The sequence below is a fragment of the Carex rostrata genome, chromosome 20, assembly GCF_964058835.1.
Source record: "Carex rostrata chromosome 20, lpCarRost1.2, whole genome shotgun sequence".
Taxonomy (NCBI): Eukaryota; Viridiplantae; Streptophyta; class Magnoliopsida; order Poales; family Cyperaceae; genus Carex; species Carex rostrata.
In genome coordinates, this window is record NC_135937.1 from 7,926,652 (window position 1) to 7,940,944 (window position 14,293).

Sequence of the window (14,293 nt, forward strand, 5' to 3'; positions counted from 1 at the left end):
CCGAATCCTCTACTTCCTTGGGTGCAGAAATTTCCTGCTCCCTCAATCACTGCGTGTGGAGCCGGTCACTGTTAATTTTTGAACCGGGGGCGCACGTCGAATCCACACGCAGTGATTCTGAGAATAGGAAATTCCATGATTCGGTTCCTCGTGGATGTTATATTTTTTGTGGCATTCGTTGCACGTTTCATTACAGAATAGAAGTGCACAGAATTGGTACTGGGAAACTGAAATAAAATATAATAAAAGAGGCGCCTAGGAAGGGGCGCACCGAATTTCCATTTCCACTCACCACTTTCTCTCTCTACTCTCCAGCCTTCATTATACATCCTTTCTCTCTGTTAATTTTTTTTGTTTCTAAATTTTCTCTTTCAATTTTTGGGAAGAGAGAGGAGAAACATGGCAGCTTTGGCAAGGAGAGTTGTGAAGAAACTTGCGTACACGCGGACCATGTGTGCCCTAGCTGACAGATCGTCGGCCTTGTCTTCTGAGGAGCTCATGCGCCTGGAGCATGAACACAGCGCTCACAAGTATAGGATTGCTTTTTTTTTTTTTTCTGTATTTTTGTTGTCGGAGGCATTGTAGCTTTTTAGTGTAATTAATTTGGATAATGCGCAATTATGCAGTTATCATCCAATTCCCATGGTATTTTCTCTAGCAAAGGGATCTTGCGTGTGGGACCCGGAAGGGAACAAGTACATCGATTTTTTATCTGCTTACTCTGCAGTTAATCAGGTTTTTATAAGTTATAACCTTTGAATTTTTTTTTATTTTGGGAAGTGATTTTGGTCTTTTAATCAGGTATTAATCCTCAAATTGTAATATCAACTTTTAAACAAACTTGCATCAATAAGTGTCAATCAAACATGTGTATCAACCTTATATTAACAAGTGCCAACCTAATTTGTGTCAAGTATGGTATGTTGATCTCGGGGAAATTTAGGCTACAAAGCCTTTGGAGAATTTGGACAGATGGCATTCTGTGATAGGCAAGTGAATCCAAGGTTAAGAGGTTTTTTGAACCAAATTTTTTTTGTTTATATTATAGTTAGGTCCTTAAATCCAGTGTCCAACTTAATTATCATTTTTTCCCAATTCTAGAAATCAAAACATCTGTTCATCTATTATACCAGTTAATTTCTTCATTCCTTGAATCATTTAAATTAAAATGGATTTCTAGCTATATCAGCTTTATTTACACAAAATATTGAAGAAGATACTCGAGTTCCATGTACAAAATTCTCTTTAGGTAATTTAATAATACAATGAAATTTGTTTATTTTTTTCCAGGGACATTGCCATCCAAAAGTGATGAAGGCCTTGGTTGAGCAAGCAGAGAGGCTGACTCTTAGTTCTAGAGCTTTTTTTAACGACAAGTTTCCGGTCTTTGCTGCGCAGTTGACGAGTATGTTTGGGTACGATATGGCGCTGCCAATGAATACTGGAGCTGAAGGTGTGGAGACAGCTATCAAATTGGCAAGAAAATGGGGATATGAAAAGAAAAAGATACCAAAGAATGAGGTGAGGTGCCAAAACTGTTGATAGTTTTTACTTTTCTTTTATTACTGTGAAGGTTGTCTCAGATTTTGGTATCGTTTTGTGTGTGTATGTAGCAGTATGCTACTGGTAAGGATTCTATGTGCCAACTGGTATGGCGTAGCACTATTTTGCCTATGAAATTAGCCACATTATTTGTCCATTTGTGGAATTTTGCTTTCCTCTTTGTTTGGTTTGTGTTTAAGTGCGCACTTTATGCCAAATCGAGCCTCAAAAGGTTTTGAATTGTGACTGAGGATAAATTGATGAATAGTTTGCATGTTGTGGGGTTATTGGTCCAAAGAGAGTAGACTAAAATTGAGGCTTACTTGAGTTGCACTTGCCAGTAGGTTAGTTGCGGGGCAAATTGAGGTCTATACATGAAGACTTTACAACACGTGGTAGTCAAATTTCAGTGAAAAATCAAATTTGAAATTTTTTGTGTGTAGTGTCAAGACTGTTTAAGAACATATACTTGGTGTACATGGACCTCATACAACTGTACTACTATTAGTTAAAAGTAATATGCTGTTTCAGGCTTTGATGGTGTCGTGTTGTGGTTGTTTCCATGGCCGCACACTTGGCGTGATTTCTATGAGTTGTGACAATGAGGCTACTCGTGGGTTCGGCCCCTTTGTCCCCGGGCACCTCAAAGTTGACTTTGGAGATATTACAGCTCTCGAGAAAATCTTTGAAGGTCAAGTTTTGTTCCCATTTTTAAATATTGGCTTAAGCTGTTGGGCCTGATTGAAGCAATGAATCAATCATTTGCTTATTGCTTTGCTACAGACACTGGCTTAACAACTTTTTTTTTACTTAAAAGTTACGTGAACTGCAGTGGTGAACTGTCTCAGATTTTTGGTAAGATTAAGTTAAATGATTACTTACTGCGGTAAGAAGTTTTGATTAACACATTGGGCTTACATGGGGGATGAATTGGATCAGGTTAAGTTCTGATCATCTGCACGAGGGTACATGACTACCAGTTTGTCAATTAAGATATTTGAATCTGCAATTATTGAGCGAGTAAATTGTGCCATGATTAATCAGCAATATATATTTTATTCTGGTTTTGTTCTTGTCAGATTTTGAAGGAATTATAACACTATTTTTTTTTTTTTTGCAACCTTCAGAGCATGGAGATAGGATATGTGGGTTTTTGTTTGAACCAATTCAAGGAGAAGCAGGGGTACATATCTTAAGATATAGTTTATTTCTTGATTAACATTAGACTTTGATTTTGATACTCCAGTGCTTGTGTGATATTTGTGTATAAAACCATATCAACCAGAAATATATCATAGAGAGTTGTCGTTACCTGTAAATTTTGAGCTTTTATTTGTTTACTATTTTGGCTATGTTTTGGTGTTTATTTGGTTTAATATTATATTTTAGACAACAAATTGTAACATCGTTCCCAGTCCTACTGACTGACTGTCCTTTTCAAGCAACACTTTGTTATATGTGTATAATTGTGTAATGGCAACTGTAATAATCTTTTTTAAATTACCTTGAACTTGCACAGGTAATAATTCCACCTGACGGTTATTTGAAAGCCGTGAGATCTCTGTGCACCAAACACAACATACTAATGATTGCAGATGAAATCCAGACTGGCATAGCGCGTACTGGACAAATGTTAGCTTGTCAGTGGGAAAATATACGTCCTGATGTAGTGGTGAGTTTACTGAGTCCATGTCCTCTTAGGTAACACAGAATATTTCTGTTTAGATCCGGACCCGTTCAATCAATATCCGGGTCAATCCAGCCTGATATGGAATGCACGGTTTCCTTTAATATTTGTGCGGGTTCTGATCGGACAGTTCAGATCTAAACAGAAATATTCTGTTACCTTAGGTGTTATGAATTCGAGTTTACCTGCCTTTTTTTTTCTTCTTAGCATTAGTGATACGGTAGCAGATCAGGCATTTTGCCAGTCAACTGAATATTGCTTCCACTTTTTTCTGAAAATTGCTTCCACTTTTTTCTGAAAATTGCTTCTTTTTTTTAGATGTACTCTTTTACTGTCTTTTTTTTTTTTATTAATTGGATTGGAGGAAAATGGAAGTGAATAGAAGCCTGACTTTATTTTGAGGCTGGTTTGTAAAAGCAGTTAATTGTTAAATTTTTTCTGTTAAATTATAAATATTACTAATTGGTTGACTCGAAAATACTTATTTAAGGTTGTAAATTTTGTCCATAATATTTTCTACTATTTCCATATCAAACAGATATTGGGAAAAGCTTTAGGTGCTGGAGTACTACCAGTTAGTGCAGTACTATCTGACAAGGACATAATGCTGTGTTTCAGGCCCGGAGAACATGGAAGGTCAGCACATCTATTCATTTAGATATAATTGCTGATAATTTAATGTGTCAGCCTGTAAAATCTTATCATGTGATGTATTGAATAAAACTGTACATGACCCTGCACTGCATATGGAATTGACCTGTTTTCCTAAGAAACACAATAATATACAACATAAGCTCTCTTCTGTATTACTTGAAGAGACCAAGATTCCTCATTTTTCTAATTGCTTGGGCTACATAATGAAGAAAAAAGTTTGGCGGGCTTATTGTTATTTGTATTTATACATGACACATTGATGTTTCATGGCCAGAAGCATTTATTTATTATTTTATTTAATATACTCAGTACATTTGGAGGGAATCCTTTGGCAAGTGCAGTAGCGATTGCAGCATTGGACGTAGTCAAAGAGGAAAGACTAACTGAGAGGTACATTGCTTCTGTTAAGAAATGTGCTTAAAGATTCCTATTTTATCAATATTTTAAATAAGGAAAAGGTACCTGAATTACTGAAGAACAAAACGAAGGTTTGTCCCATTGTCTTGAGTTAATTGCACAGAGGGTTCGTATAGTGTCATTCTTTACCCCTTGTGGTTTTTGAAGTTCTATAAGTATAAATTTGGTAATTAAAGTTTCCATTTGTTATTCCAAATTGGTCCTACCTTTCACATCAAATAAAAAGAATAATTTATTCACCCTTCTGGTGTCCTTTCATCAATGCAAATAATGTTGATATAGTTGCACTGTCAATACAGATGACATTGATGCTAATATTATTGTCCTCGATATCACGTATTGATTTAAAAAACTAGCATTGACATGAGTATCATCATAAGTAAATTAAATATTACATTCAATCTTACCACGGACATCATCATGATATGGATGCTAACATGGATTTTAGTCTAATATATTGACCCAGTGGTAGTGGCAAGATCAATTTGTGCAAAACAGAAACTTTTTAAGGACCAAAATGGGAGAGGGTGCTATATTGTAGTGAGGATAATTACGAGAAATAACAAATATCCTTGGGAAGAAAATTAAGCTATCATTTACCGGATCCATTGTCTCAATTATAATTGGAAGATACTAATACAATTTCTAAAGACTACTTTATAATCTCCATCGGGGCAGATAGTTTGTGCATTAATTACACATGAGATTCTATTTCCAGTTGACTAATTACCTGGGTGCCCTTTTGCAACTTATATTTTGTATTTCCTTTTCTTTCCTTTCTTGCCTCTAATTTTTTAGTTTTCATATAGCCCAAGACTCTGAATTTATATGATTGTAACCCAAATAGCAAAAGTTTTCTAAAGAAATAAAAAGCTAGTTCATCTCTCACTTTTTCTTTCTTCTTAGGGCGGCCAATTTGGGGCAGGAATTGAGGAACCAGCTAGTGAAAGTGCAAAACAAATTTCCTGATATAATAAGAGACGTGCGTGGTAGAGGGTTATTAAATGCTGTTGAATTAAATGCAGAGGCTCTTGCACCGGTCTCGGCTTATGATATCTGTATTAAGTTAAAGGAAAGAGGAATACTAGCTAAGCCAACTCATGACACTATAATTCGACTGGCCCCTCCTTTGACAATCAGGTACGAAACTTTGGTATGTAGATTTATTGGATACTAACCAAAGAATTGGAATTGTGATCCTAAAGGACCTCACATTATTATGAGGAAATATGTATTATTCCCCTCGGCATCTATAAATGTAACACATATCCCTTGATGAATGAAGGGGTCATAATTTTAAGTTTGAGGGGCATTATTGATATATTTATGTACATTGTGTTTTTATGCATGATACTGTGTTTATGCAGAGTTCTGTAGACTGAATCAGTGCTCATTATCTGTTCAAATTGAAATTATGCAATATTGCTAAAAATAAAATTAAAGAAAGTGCTTTTATTGTTTACTGGTTAAAAGGCTCTGTTTCCTTGGGCAGTATTGAGGAGCTTACTGAAGCATCAAAGGCACTCAATGATGCATTGGAATTCGATTTGCCCAAATTAAAAAAGCAAACCAGCAAAGCTGAGGCACCAAAGGAGAAAGAATCGTGTGACAAATGTGGCAGATATGTGTAGGCCTAAAACTAGCAAGTGTAACTCGTGCCTTAGGATCGCAGTGACCTGTGTATGGGGATATTAGATGGATATTAGAAGAAACAATAAGTTTTAGAGTAGAATAATTGTAGGAAGCAAATAAATTTGTTATTGTTAGTTCAAATAAAAGTTGCTTGGGTTGCAGAAACCCAAAGGCTAGTGTACTTACTCCAGGTGAGGTCTTTGTTTGTATTGCAAAGAGATGATGAAACTCGAATAGTCTGTTGATGGGTCGAAGGAATTCATTTCACTCATTTAAGATAAGACATTCACAGAAAATCCAGTAATCGTTACATGGTGGGCAAGCAAAAAAGCAATCTGGATCGAGGTCTTCATTGTTTAGTTATCTTTTAAATTTTCTGTTAAATTCTGTATGCACTGGGTTCATAATATTAATTACAAATCTGTTAAATATAATTGTGTGTGTATGTGTCAGGACTCATTACTAATTCTAAGCTTCCGTGCCTCCTATCTTGCAGTAAACCATGTTGCTTCTTGATATTCTGTTAATTTCAATCTACTTGTAACATGCTACACGAATGGCTGCATAGTGAACACAGGATATCTAGCACACATTTTCGTTGGACCATATTATTTATTTATATGGTAGTCAAATGGCAGTAGAAATAATAAGAGTTGATGTTCCAAAAAGCAGGATGTCAGTATCAAAATGTGATTGTATTAAAGAACATTATCTTCTATTTCTAGAGATGCATAAAAATTTCGTAGTTTGTGATTCGATTTGAGATTGATTCGAAAAAAATTCATAATTAATTGGATTTCAAATTAGTTTGTTTTGAAACAAATTAAATCAGTTCGGTTCGAATCTTATTCAAACTCAAACTCAAACTGAATATAGTTCGTTTGAAATTGGTTCGTGAACTATTTAGATTCAAATCTCAAATAATGCAACTAATGGCTTCAACCATCAATCTTTAATAATGTAGAAATCAAACTTATATAAGAGCTCAAAATTGTTAATATAATGGTAACTTATAATAGGAAAATATTTCAGCAGCGTAACAAATTAACAATGGAAATAAGTTTCATTTGACTAGGTCCATGCCGTGATTTTAATCAATCTAGTAGTGTAAAGGGTAAAGGAATTTTGGGCTGGCTCATAATTCATCAGTGTGAATTCGTGAAAGGTAAAAGGAAACCGTGTGAATTTTGTTCAGCGTAAAGAAAACTAATGCATAAACTACCGATGGCTGCTAAAAAAAATCCATAGTTTGTGATTCGGTTGACTTTAATTCGATTAGGAAAAAAATCGCAATTAATTCGTTCGATTGAAGTTCGCTCTGAAACAAATCAAACAAGTTCGATTCGAATCAGTTTCAAACTCAAACTCAAACTGAGATAAGTTTGATTTGATTCGATTAGTTTGCAGCCCTATCTATATCTGCCCTGTTTTATATATAACAACGACTCCGTTTGATTCAGATTCATTTTCTCCGACTCTTCTATTAGGTCCCCTCATAGCCATCCAAAAAACCAAAAAAAAAAGTGTAAAAAAAAAGCTAAAAAGATTCGGAAGAAACTAAATTAAAAAAAAAAAAGGTACACAGTGAGATACCTTTGAGATGCCATATTTTGATAATTGCAATATCAAACCATATTTTGATCATATAACAACGTTTGAGCACTTAAACTTTTTTTTATCATATAAGTTAAATGCGATAAATATAATAAAAGTGATACGAAACACATAATTACAACATGACTAATGTACTGTGATTATTTATTTCAATTTAATCACTACACAGAGAATTGAACTTTGATCAGACACATAACAACGGAAGTGACGACATGCACGTATTTTCCTGGCTGCTATTTCGCTCTCCTGAATCCTGAGCATCGAGATCGAGTCGAGTTGGAGACTTTTGCTCCAAATGTTAACGTTCGGATGAATCTAGGCCGTTCGTTCCCTAGTCTCGAGTTAAAGTAAAACCCTACCTCGAGTTCCCTCGCCTCCGGACTCATCTCCGTCTCACTCTCGTCGCCGATCCGCCTATACACTTCTCCACCTTGCTTCCAAATTGTAAAAACCTAGATCCGATCTGTGCCGTCCCCGAACCTCACGCTTCTCTCCGTGTCTCGGTGAACTCTCGCTCTCCTTCAAGGCTTCAAGGCAACTTCTCTCCTCTTCCTCTTTCTCTTGCTAGTACATACTATACTAATCCTCTCCTCAACAGCACATACTGCCTCTGTGCCTCCTCTCTGTGTGTGATACCAGGCTAGTTCACTATAATGTCCAACTATAGGGTCTAAGTTTGATAACTTTATCTAGCTTTTGCTTTCTACAATGAAATTAACTGATTCCAAGTTTGATTACTTTACCAATTGCACATCAAGAGTCATAGTTAAATATGACATAGTTGAAATTGGATATAGATTAAATTGTTTTACCTGAGTGTTGCATTTCACTCATTTCTTAAATCTGATATTTTGGTTTATTTCTTTTGCAGATGAGTTCTAAAGCTTAGTATGATCTTCCTTAGCAATTGACATTGAGAACAACATTCCTGTTTGGTTGAACTACAGCAAGGTACTGCTTAATCAATTTGATCTTCTCATTTATTCATTTAATTGAGATTTGTGGCTAAATGTTGTTATTTGTTCAGATTGATTTATCTTAATCTTCTCATTTAATTAACTGCATTTTCTTATTTCATAAATCTGACATCGATGCTTTCGGTTTTTCTTTACTGAATGTGGTTTGTATAAACTTGGTTTCTATGAAATTTAAAGCAACCAAGTCCGATTGCTTAGCAATCTGCTTTTCTTTTGGCAGGATATCAAGGTTTTATCTAGTATCTACTTAAAATGGCTGCACGTCTTTTTTCAAAATCGTCTTCAGGTAAATTATGCTACTTGACAGCACTCTTTTCTCTTTACCCTTTTTTCTCATTTATGTTGTAGTGAACAGTTTACTGCTGCAGTCTGTGCGAACTATCCAAATTGTGCAATTTTGAGGTCCAAGCAAACTTAAATTTTGCAGTTTTGCCTAGATTTTATACTCGGTTGTCCATTTTTTTTCACAATTATAGTTAATTTTTCATATTATTAGTCCGAACTACGATCATTTTGCCCTCAAAACTCGTAAATAAGCGCCATGGACAGCACTAACATTTTACTGTGTTTTATTATGTACAGTGGGTCATACCTTGCTTGGAGCAGTTGGTACCAGTCTGGTTGGAGTCGGTTCAGCTGCCCGTGGGGCAACGACTAAGGTCAACTACAGTGATATCTTTTTTCAGGTATTCTTTGCTTTTATCTTTGCAAAATCTTTTTGCAATGAAGTTTATCTATTCCTGTATTATTCCAGAACTATTTTCTTTTGGATATGCTAGTTTTGCCTTGTTGTGGCACCTGAACTATTTTCCTTTGGTGAAAATTGTTGGAAATTAACATATCAAACTGATATTTTGACCTTCATGTTTTCAATCTCTTGATCATGTACAAAACTAACTCAAAAATATATATTTTTGGGACACATGGCTATGAAGCAGATTAAGAATTGTTAGAAAAAGTCTTTAGGAGCTGATTTGATGATTTTTGATATTAAGCTCGTACAAATATTGTAATATCGCCCCTCTGTGGTTTTTGAATATTTTTTTTTACTATATCATTCTGATTGTAATTGAGGATTCTACTTTTTTTTTCATGTGCAAAATATTCACTTTGCAAACTTGCCCCTCAGTTGCTTAAATCTCCCAGATCCTATTTTATCTTTGATCTCTTTACGACGCAGTTTACCTGCACATTTACACTGATATGACGATTAGTACAATTTTACATCTTTACTTTCTTTGTTGTGTACGACTTTTTTTTTTTTACTTCTCTACTCCCTTATCACTTTTTTGCAATTCCTCGTTTCATCGGTACTTAAAAAGTATTCTCAACTAGAAGTGATACTAACAGTACCTTCTCTTTCTGTAACAGCAACAAAGAACCTTTATCCAGATGAGAACAAACCTCAAAGTAGTAGATAATTCGGGAGCAAAGCGCGTGATGTGCATCCAAGCATTGAAGAGCAAGAAAGGCGCAAAGCTGGGTGACATCATCATTGGGTCTGTCAAGGAGGCACAGCCCCGCGGCAAGGTCAAGAAGGGTGATGTTGTTTATGGTGTGGTCGTTCGTGCAGCGATGCAGCGTGGCCGCTGTGATGGCAGCCAGATCAGGTTTGATGATAATGCAGTTGTGCTGGTAAATAAGCAGGGTGAGCCTATTGGGACCCGCGTGTTTGGTCCGGTCCCTCATGAGTTGAGGAAAAAGAAACACGTCAAGATTCTGGCACTTGCCGAGCACATTGCATGAGGTTCCAATTGAGAAAAACTAGTTTTTTTTAATCTTCTCAACTTCTTTTTTTCTTTGATACAGTCAAGGAACTAGATTATCAATAATATGATGAAAGGTTCTATAAAGAACTGGAAACTAATTTTATGTGTTTGTTTGGTGTGTTAGATTGTGCTGGCTTCTTGGCATCAGTAAATATATGCTTTTAATTCTTGCCTTTGTAGACTTGAATTTGTAATTACGCGAGTCCCTTGGAATTTTTGTTTCCATATTGCGACTTAGCAAAATTCTTTTACCAAATTTGAGAATTCAAAACCAGGAATTTGTTTGGATGAAAAAAAAGATCCAGCTCACAATATTACTAAAGAAAAATGACATCGGTAGAACAAATAAGTTTTTAAGTTGTACATAAATCAAAATTGGAGCAAATTATTGCTAAAATTGAACTTGGTTAGCACTTGATGGGATGGATTTAAGGATCCAACTTCACTTCTAACATAACCAAACTTTACTAGTGATTAAAGAGTCACGAATTGTAGTTCTATTTGGCAATTCAAATCATATCACTATATCAAGGGCACAGTAAAGTGCAACAATTACAAAAGTTTTACACTAGTAGAGCACATGAAATATCAATTACTATACGAAGTTCATTATTCCCTATTTAGTACTGGTTAGACCAAAAAGAAAAAAAGAAATTGGGAACTCACACGGGTAAATTGCTTAATGCTTATGCATAATGTAATATGCAAGGCAACTTACTCATCCAGTGATTTGTGTAACACAATTTAAACAATTTAATTCAGTTTATTGCTCGATTGATTCGAAAAATGCCGAAAAGCCGTTCAAGGACATAGTTACGGTAATTAATAAAATTGTCTTATGTGCTACTTGTTATGAACGATCTCACCAATATATATATTGTTGCTCAATTATACTATTAGAATTAGAAAATACAATCTTTTATTGTAATTACTTATTAATGTAATAGCACAGCATGGCTGGACGAATGACAATTTTTTTAAATTGTAGAAAATTTGATATACAACCTGAAATATTAAGAAAAGATATCCATTTTTATTTTTTATTATTTATAAACCATCCCCTTTATTGAGATACTAACAAGCAAGGAGAAGGAAGTTGTATATATATATAAACCCCTTAGCTTAATTTGCAATTGGAATTTATAATTTATAAGTTACATATACAAATAAAATCAGTAAATGTGAACCAGTAAAACTGATTTATAGAGGCTCAGATGATTATCGACTATTCAGCAGTACTAATGCATAACGGTACGTACCTAGTTGATTGCTGTTAATATTAGTTATTTGCTTAGTGTACTGTTCTTCTGTTAATGGAAAAACAGTAAATAGAAATGAAAATTCATTGTTCTGGTCAACATTGTTTCTCTTCGAAGGACAGTTCAGTACATATATATTCTGCTGCAGCAAATTTGTAACAGATACCTTCTTTTATAGGATTTCTGTTTTCCAAAACTTTCTTTTTCTGTGGTTTAGTATATATTTAGTAAAACACAATAATTAACCGCTTTTTTATTTCTTATAATATTCACATGTTATATATAATCAATATTCTATTGTTATCTTAATTAACTAAACATGCATTTGTATACCAATGCATATAATTAACCAAGATAAAATTTTCTTTTCTTGTTTAAATCTCTTTAGAAATACATGAGAGTGCACTAAACTGACTCAAAATCAACAAGAGAGTTGTCCTTGTGCATTACAGTTGTAAAAAAATAGTCTGAATATACCAAATTTAGCAAACCTAAACTTAACCACCAATTCCTCCTCCTTTCTCTCTCTGTCCTGAAAAGTACTATACCAACACAACCACCTGCATTCAATCAATTTCTTCGGTTCCTTCTGTTATAAAAAAACCTCGTCTTCATAAGCACGTTTTGCCGGCCGGAGGGAGATAGATGGAGACCGAGATGAAGTCTCTAAAAATCTCCCCTCACTTGAGGAAATCAAAATCATCCGGCGGCAGCCTTACCAACCGGGCCCACTACGAATACACAAGCCTAAAAGACATCCTCGAATCACCAAGGGGCCGTAGATACCGCCGCAATTATAACAGCTGTGGCAATGAGTTGATCCCTGGCATAGACACGTCGAAAATAAACATTAGCAACCCAGTAGTGAGGCACGCTGCCACAATTTATCTGCAATCAGCGGCTTTGATCGCAACTCGGGATCAAAATTTCATGGAGGGTGTGTGGCTACGACAAGACCAAATGATCAGGTGTAATGGGGGTTGTGTCGGGGATTTTTTCGGCATTGTTAGGGAGTATGTCGTGCGTTTCTTGGCATCGTTTCAACGAAGGAACGTTGCATATATGTCACAGTAGCGACGTTGCATTGTGTGACTGTGCATGTCTGTGTGTGTGTGTGTGTGTGTGTGTGTGTTTGTATATATAATATGGCATGAACTGCTTCCCTAGATTGATCGAGTCGACGAAATTAAGCATGATTTTGTTGGCCTTGGTAATATTTAACGCATTTGCCGGTGTCGGTACAATTAATAGCTACACTACTTAGCTCCTTAAAATGCTGCTTTATGGAGGGGTTTTTAGCAAATTACTTAACTTAATTACCGATTTGTTTTAAGTGTTCGATTTGGAGCATGCATGCCTACCTTGCATCTTGTAAAGTAATTTAACAGTACTACGTATATATGTACATGCATGTATATATATTGTGTGTGTGTGTGTTTGTCACTTGTATTCTCAATTCATATTTGAAATGAAAAGATAAACCATTAACCTATGCAGCCATATATATTTTGATGTCATGTATTATTTTTCAAAAGAAGTGTCATTTGAATTGTCGAATGCAGCCGCTAATTATGTGCAAATTTTGTCAAAATTTAAGTGATGCATGGCCAATTATGCATATGAGAAAAGAACTGATGTAAATTATCTGCGTGGAAAGGTTTTTAGATTTTTTTTTACAAGGTCCTTGTAATTAATATACTTATCATTTTGAAAATATAATTTCGCACGATAAACAAAGATTTTGGGAGATTAATTAATTGTTACACATTTTATAATTAAAAAAAAAAAACCTAGACTGAAGATTTGTTGCTTTGAATTTGTTTTCTATGGTCTTTTCTTTAATTCGTGGGACTTTATTAGTTTATAATTTTACATTCTTGCATTCAGAGGTGGAGTCAGACTTTTAAACTATGAGGGTTAAAACGTGAATGGACCAAGTATATGAAAATGATATACTACAAATGAGAGTCAATTTGACAGTTGCATAATATTTTATCCTAAATTATATAAAAAATTATCAATAAATACAAATTTTTTGAAAATAAATGAGAACCAATTGATCCCATTTACACTCAGTGCCTCCGCCTCTGCTTGCACCAATCCAATTGCCAAATTAAATAAAAGGTGTTTGGGGTTTGGGGGGGGGGGGGGGGGGGGGGAATTGGGAACTAATTAAGTTTTCTCTCTTCATATTTTTGTTTGGACAAAAGAAGTCTCCGATATTTTACATATAATTACATGTCTTTCAGCCAATTGAATTCTGACAAATTTTAAGAATATACATTAAAACAGAGCTTATTGTAGATTCACAGAACTTTAGAACAATTAATGGTCACCAAAAGTAAAATGCAAGGTTAATATATAGTTTATATGTTGAACTTATTATACTTATAATATTGGATATGTTTGGAGAATGTCACCGGTCCGAGAATAATATTGTTATTATTATTTAACTGCAATTCAAATATTTCTCTTTTTCGAAATATCGTTTGACTTAAAGTTATATATATTCTTATTTTTGTAGGAATATATAATCGATTAATTATTTTTGAACTAATAGAATATAATCTATATATATTTTTTGAAAAATAGTGGTATATACCACCGATTTCATTGAAATCAGAATCCTTAGCACAATCGATCTGGTACCTAAAATTGGTACCAAAATCAAATGTGGCAAGTCTTTACAACAGGTCAAAACAAAAGTAGCAACATGAGAAAGTAGCAAAAACATAATAACAT

At 34.7% G+C, this 14,293-nt stretch overlaps 2 protein-coding genes across 2 annotated transcripts; both read left to right on the plus strand.

Annotated features, from left to right (window-relative positions):
• Positions 1 to 266: 266 nt before the first annotated feature.
• On the plus strand, positions 267 to 6,139 carry DELTA-OAT (ornithine-delta-aminotransferase). The gene is made up of 10 exons (XM_078322273.1): positions 267 to 530; positions 627 to 735; positions 1,291 to 1,521; positions 2,074 to 2,233; positions 2,670 to 2,725; positions 3,062 to 3,214; positions 3,768 to 3,865; positions 4,193 to 4,273; positions 5,207 to 5,440; positions 5,793 to 6,139. Exons 1-10 carry the CDS (start codon positions 400 to 402, stop codon positions 5,929 to 5,931), a joined length of 1,392 nt encoding a protein of 463 aa, XP_078178399.1. The 5' UTR covers positions 267 to 399; the 3' UTR covers positions 5,932 to 6,139.
• A 1,766-nt stretch (positions 6,140 to 7,905) lies between these two features.
• Positions 7,906 to 10,465, plus strand: LOC144572627 (Ribosomal protein L14p/L23e family protein). The gene is made up of 5 exons (XM_078322274.1): positions 7,906 to 8,080; positions 8,418 to 8,497; positions 8,744 to 8,809; positions 9,106 to 9,209; positions 9,895 to 10,465. The coding sequence occupies exons 3-5, from the start codon at positions 8,776 to 8,778 to the stop codon at positions 10,267 to 10,269; spliced, it is 513 nt and encodes a 170-aa protein (XP_078178400.1). The 5' UTR covers positions 7,906 to 8,080; positions 8,418 to 8,497; positions 8,744 to 8,775; the 3' UTR covers positions 10,270 to 10,465.
• The last annotated feature ends 3,828 nt before the right edge of the window (positions 10,466 to 14,293 follow it).

Bases quoted from the DNA above. Each gene is read 5' to 3' on its own strand.
- LOC144572627 (XM_078322274.1), top strand. From the start codon at position 8,776: ATGGCTGCACGTCTTTTTTCAAAATCGTCTTCAG. The intron at 8,810-9,105 runs GTAAATTATGCT...TATTATGTACAG, and splicing joins TTTTTCAAAATCGTCTTCAG to TGGGTCATACCTTGCTTGGA. The intron at 9,210-9,894 runs GTATTCTTTGCT...TTTCTGTAACAG, and splicing joins ACAGTGATATCTTTTTTCAG to CAACAAAGAACCTTTATCCA.
- DELTA-OAT (XM_078322273.1), top strand. From the start codon at position 400: ATGGCAGCTTTGGCAAGGAGAGTTGTGAAGAAACTTGCGTACACGCGG. The intron at 1,522-2,073 runs GTGAGGTGCCAA...ATGCTGTTTCAG, and splicing joins AAAAGATACCAAAGAATGAG to GCTTTGATGGTGTCGTGTTG. The intron at 2,726-3,061 runs GTACATATCTTA...GAACTTGCACAG, and splicing joins CAATTCAAGGAGAAGCAGGG to GTAATAATTCCACCTGACGG.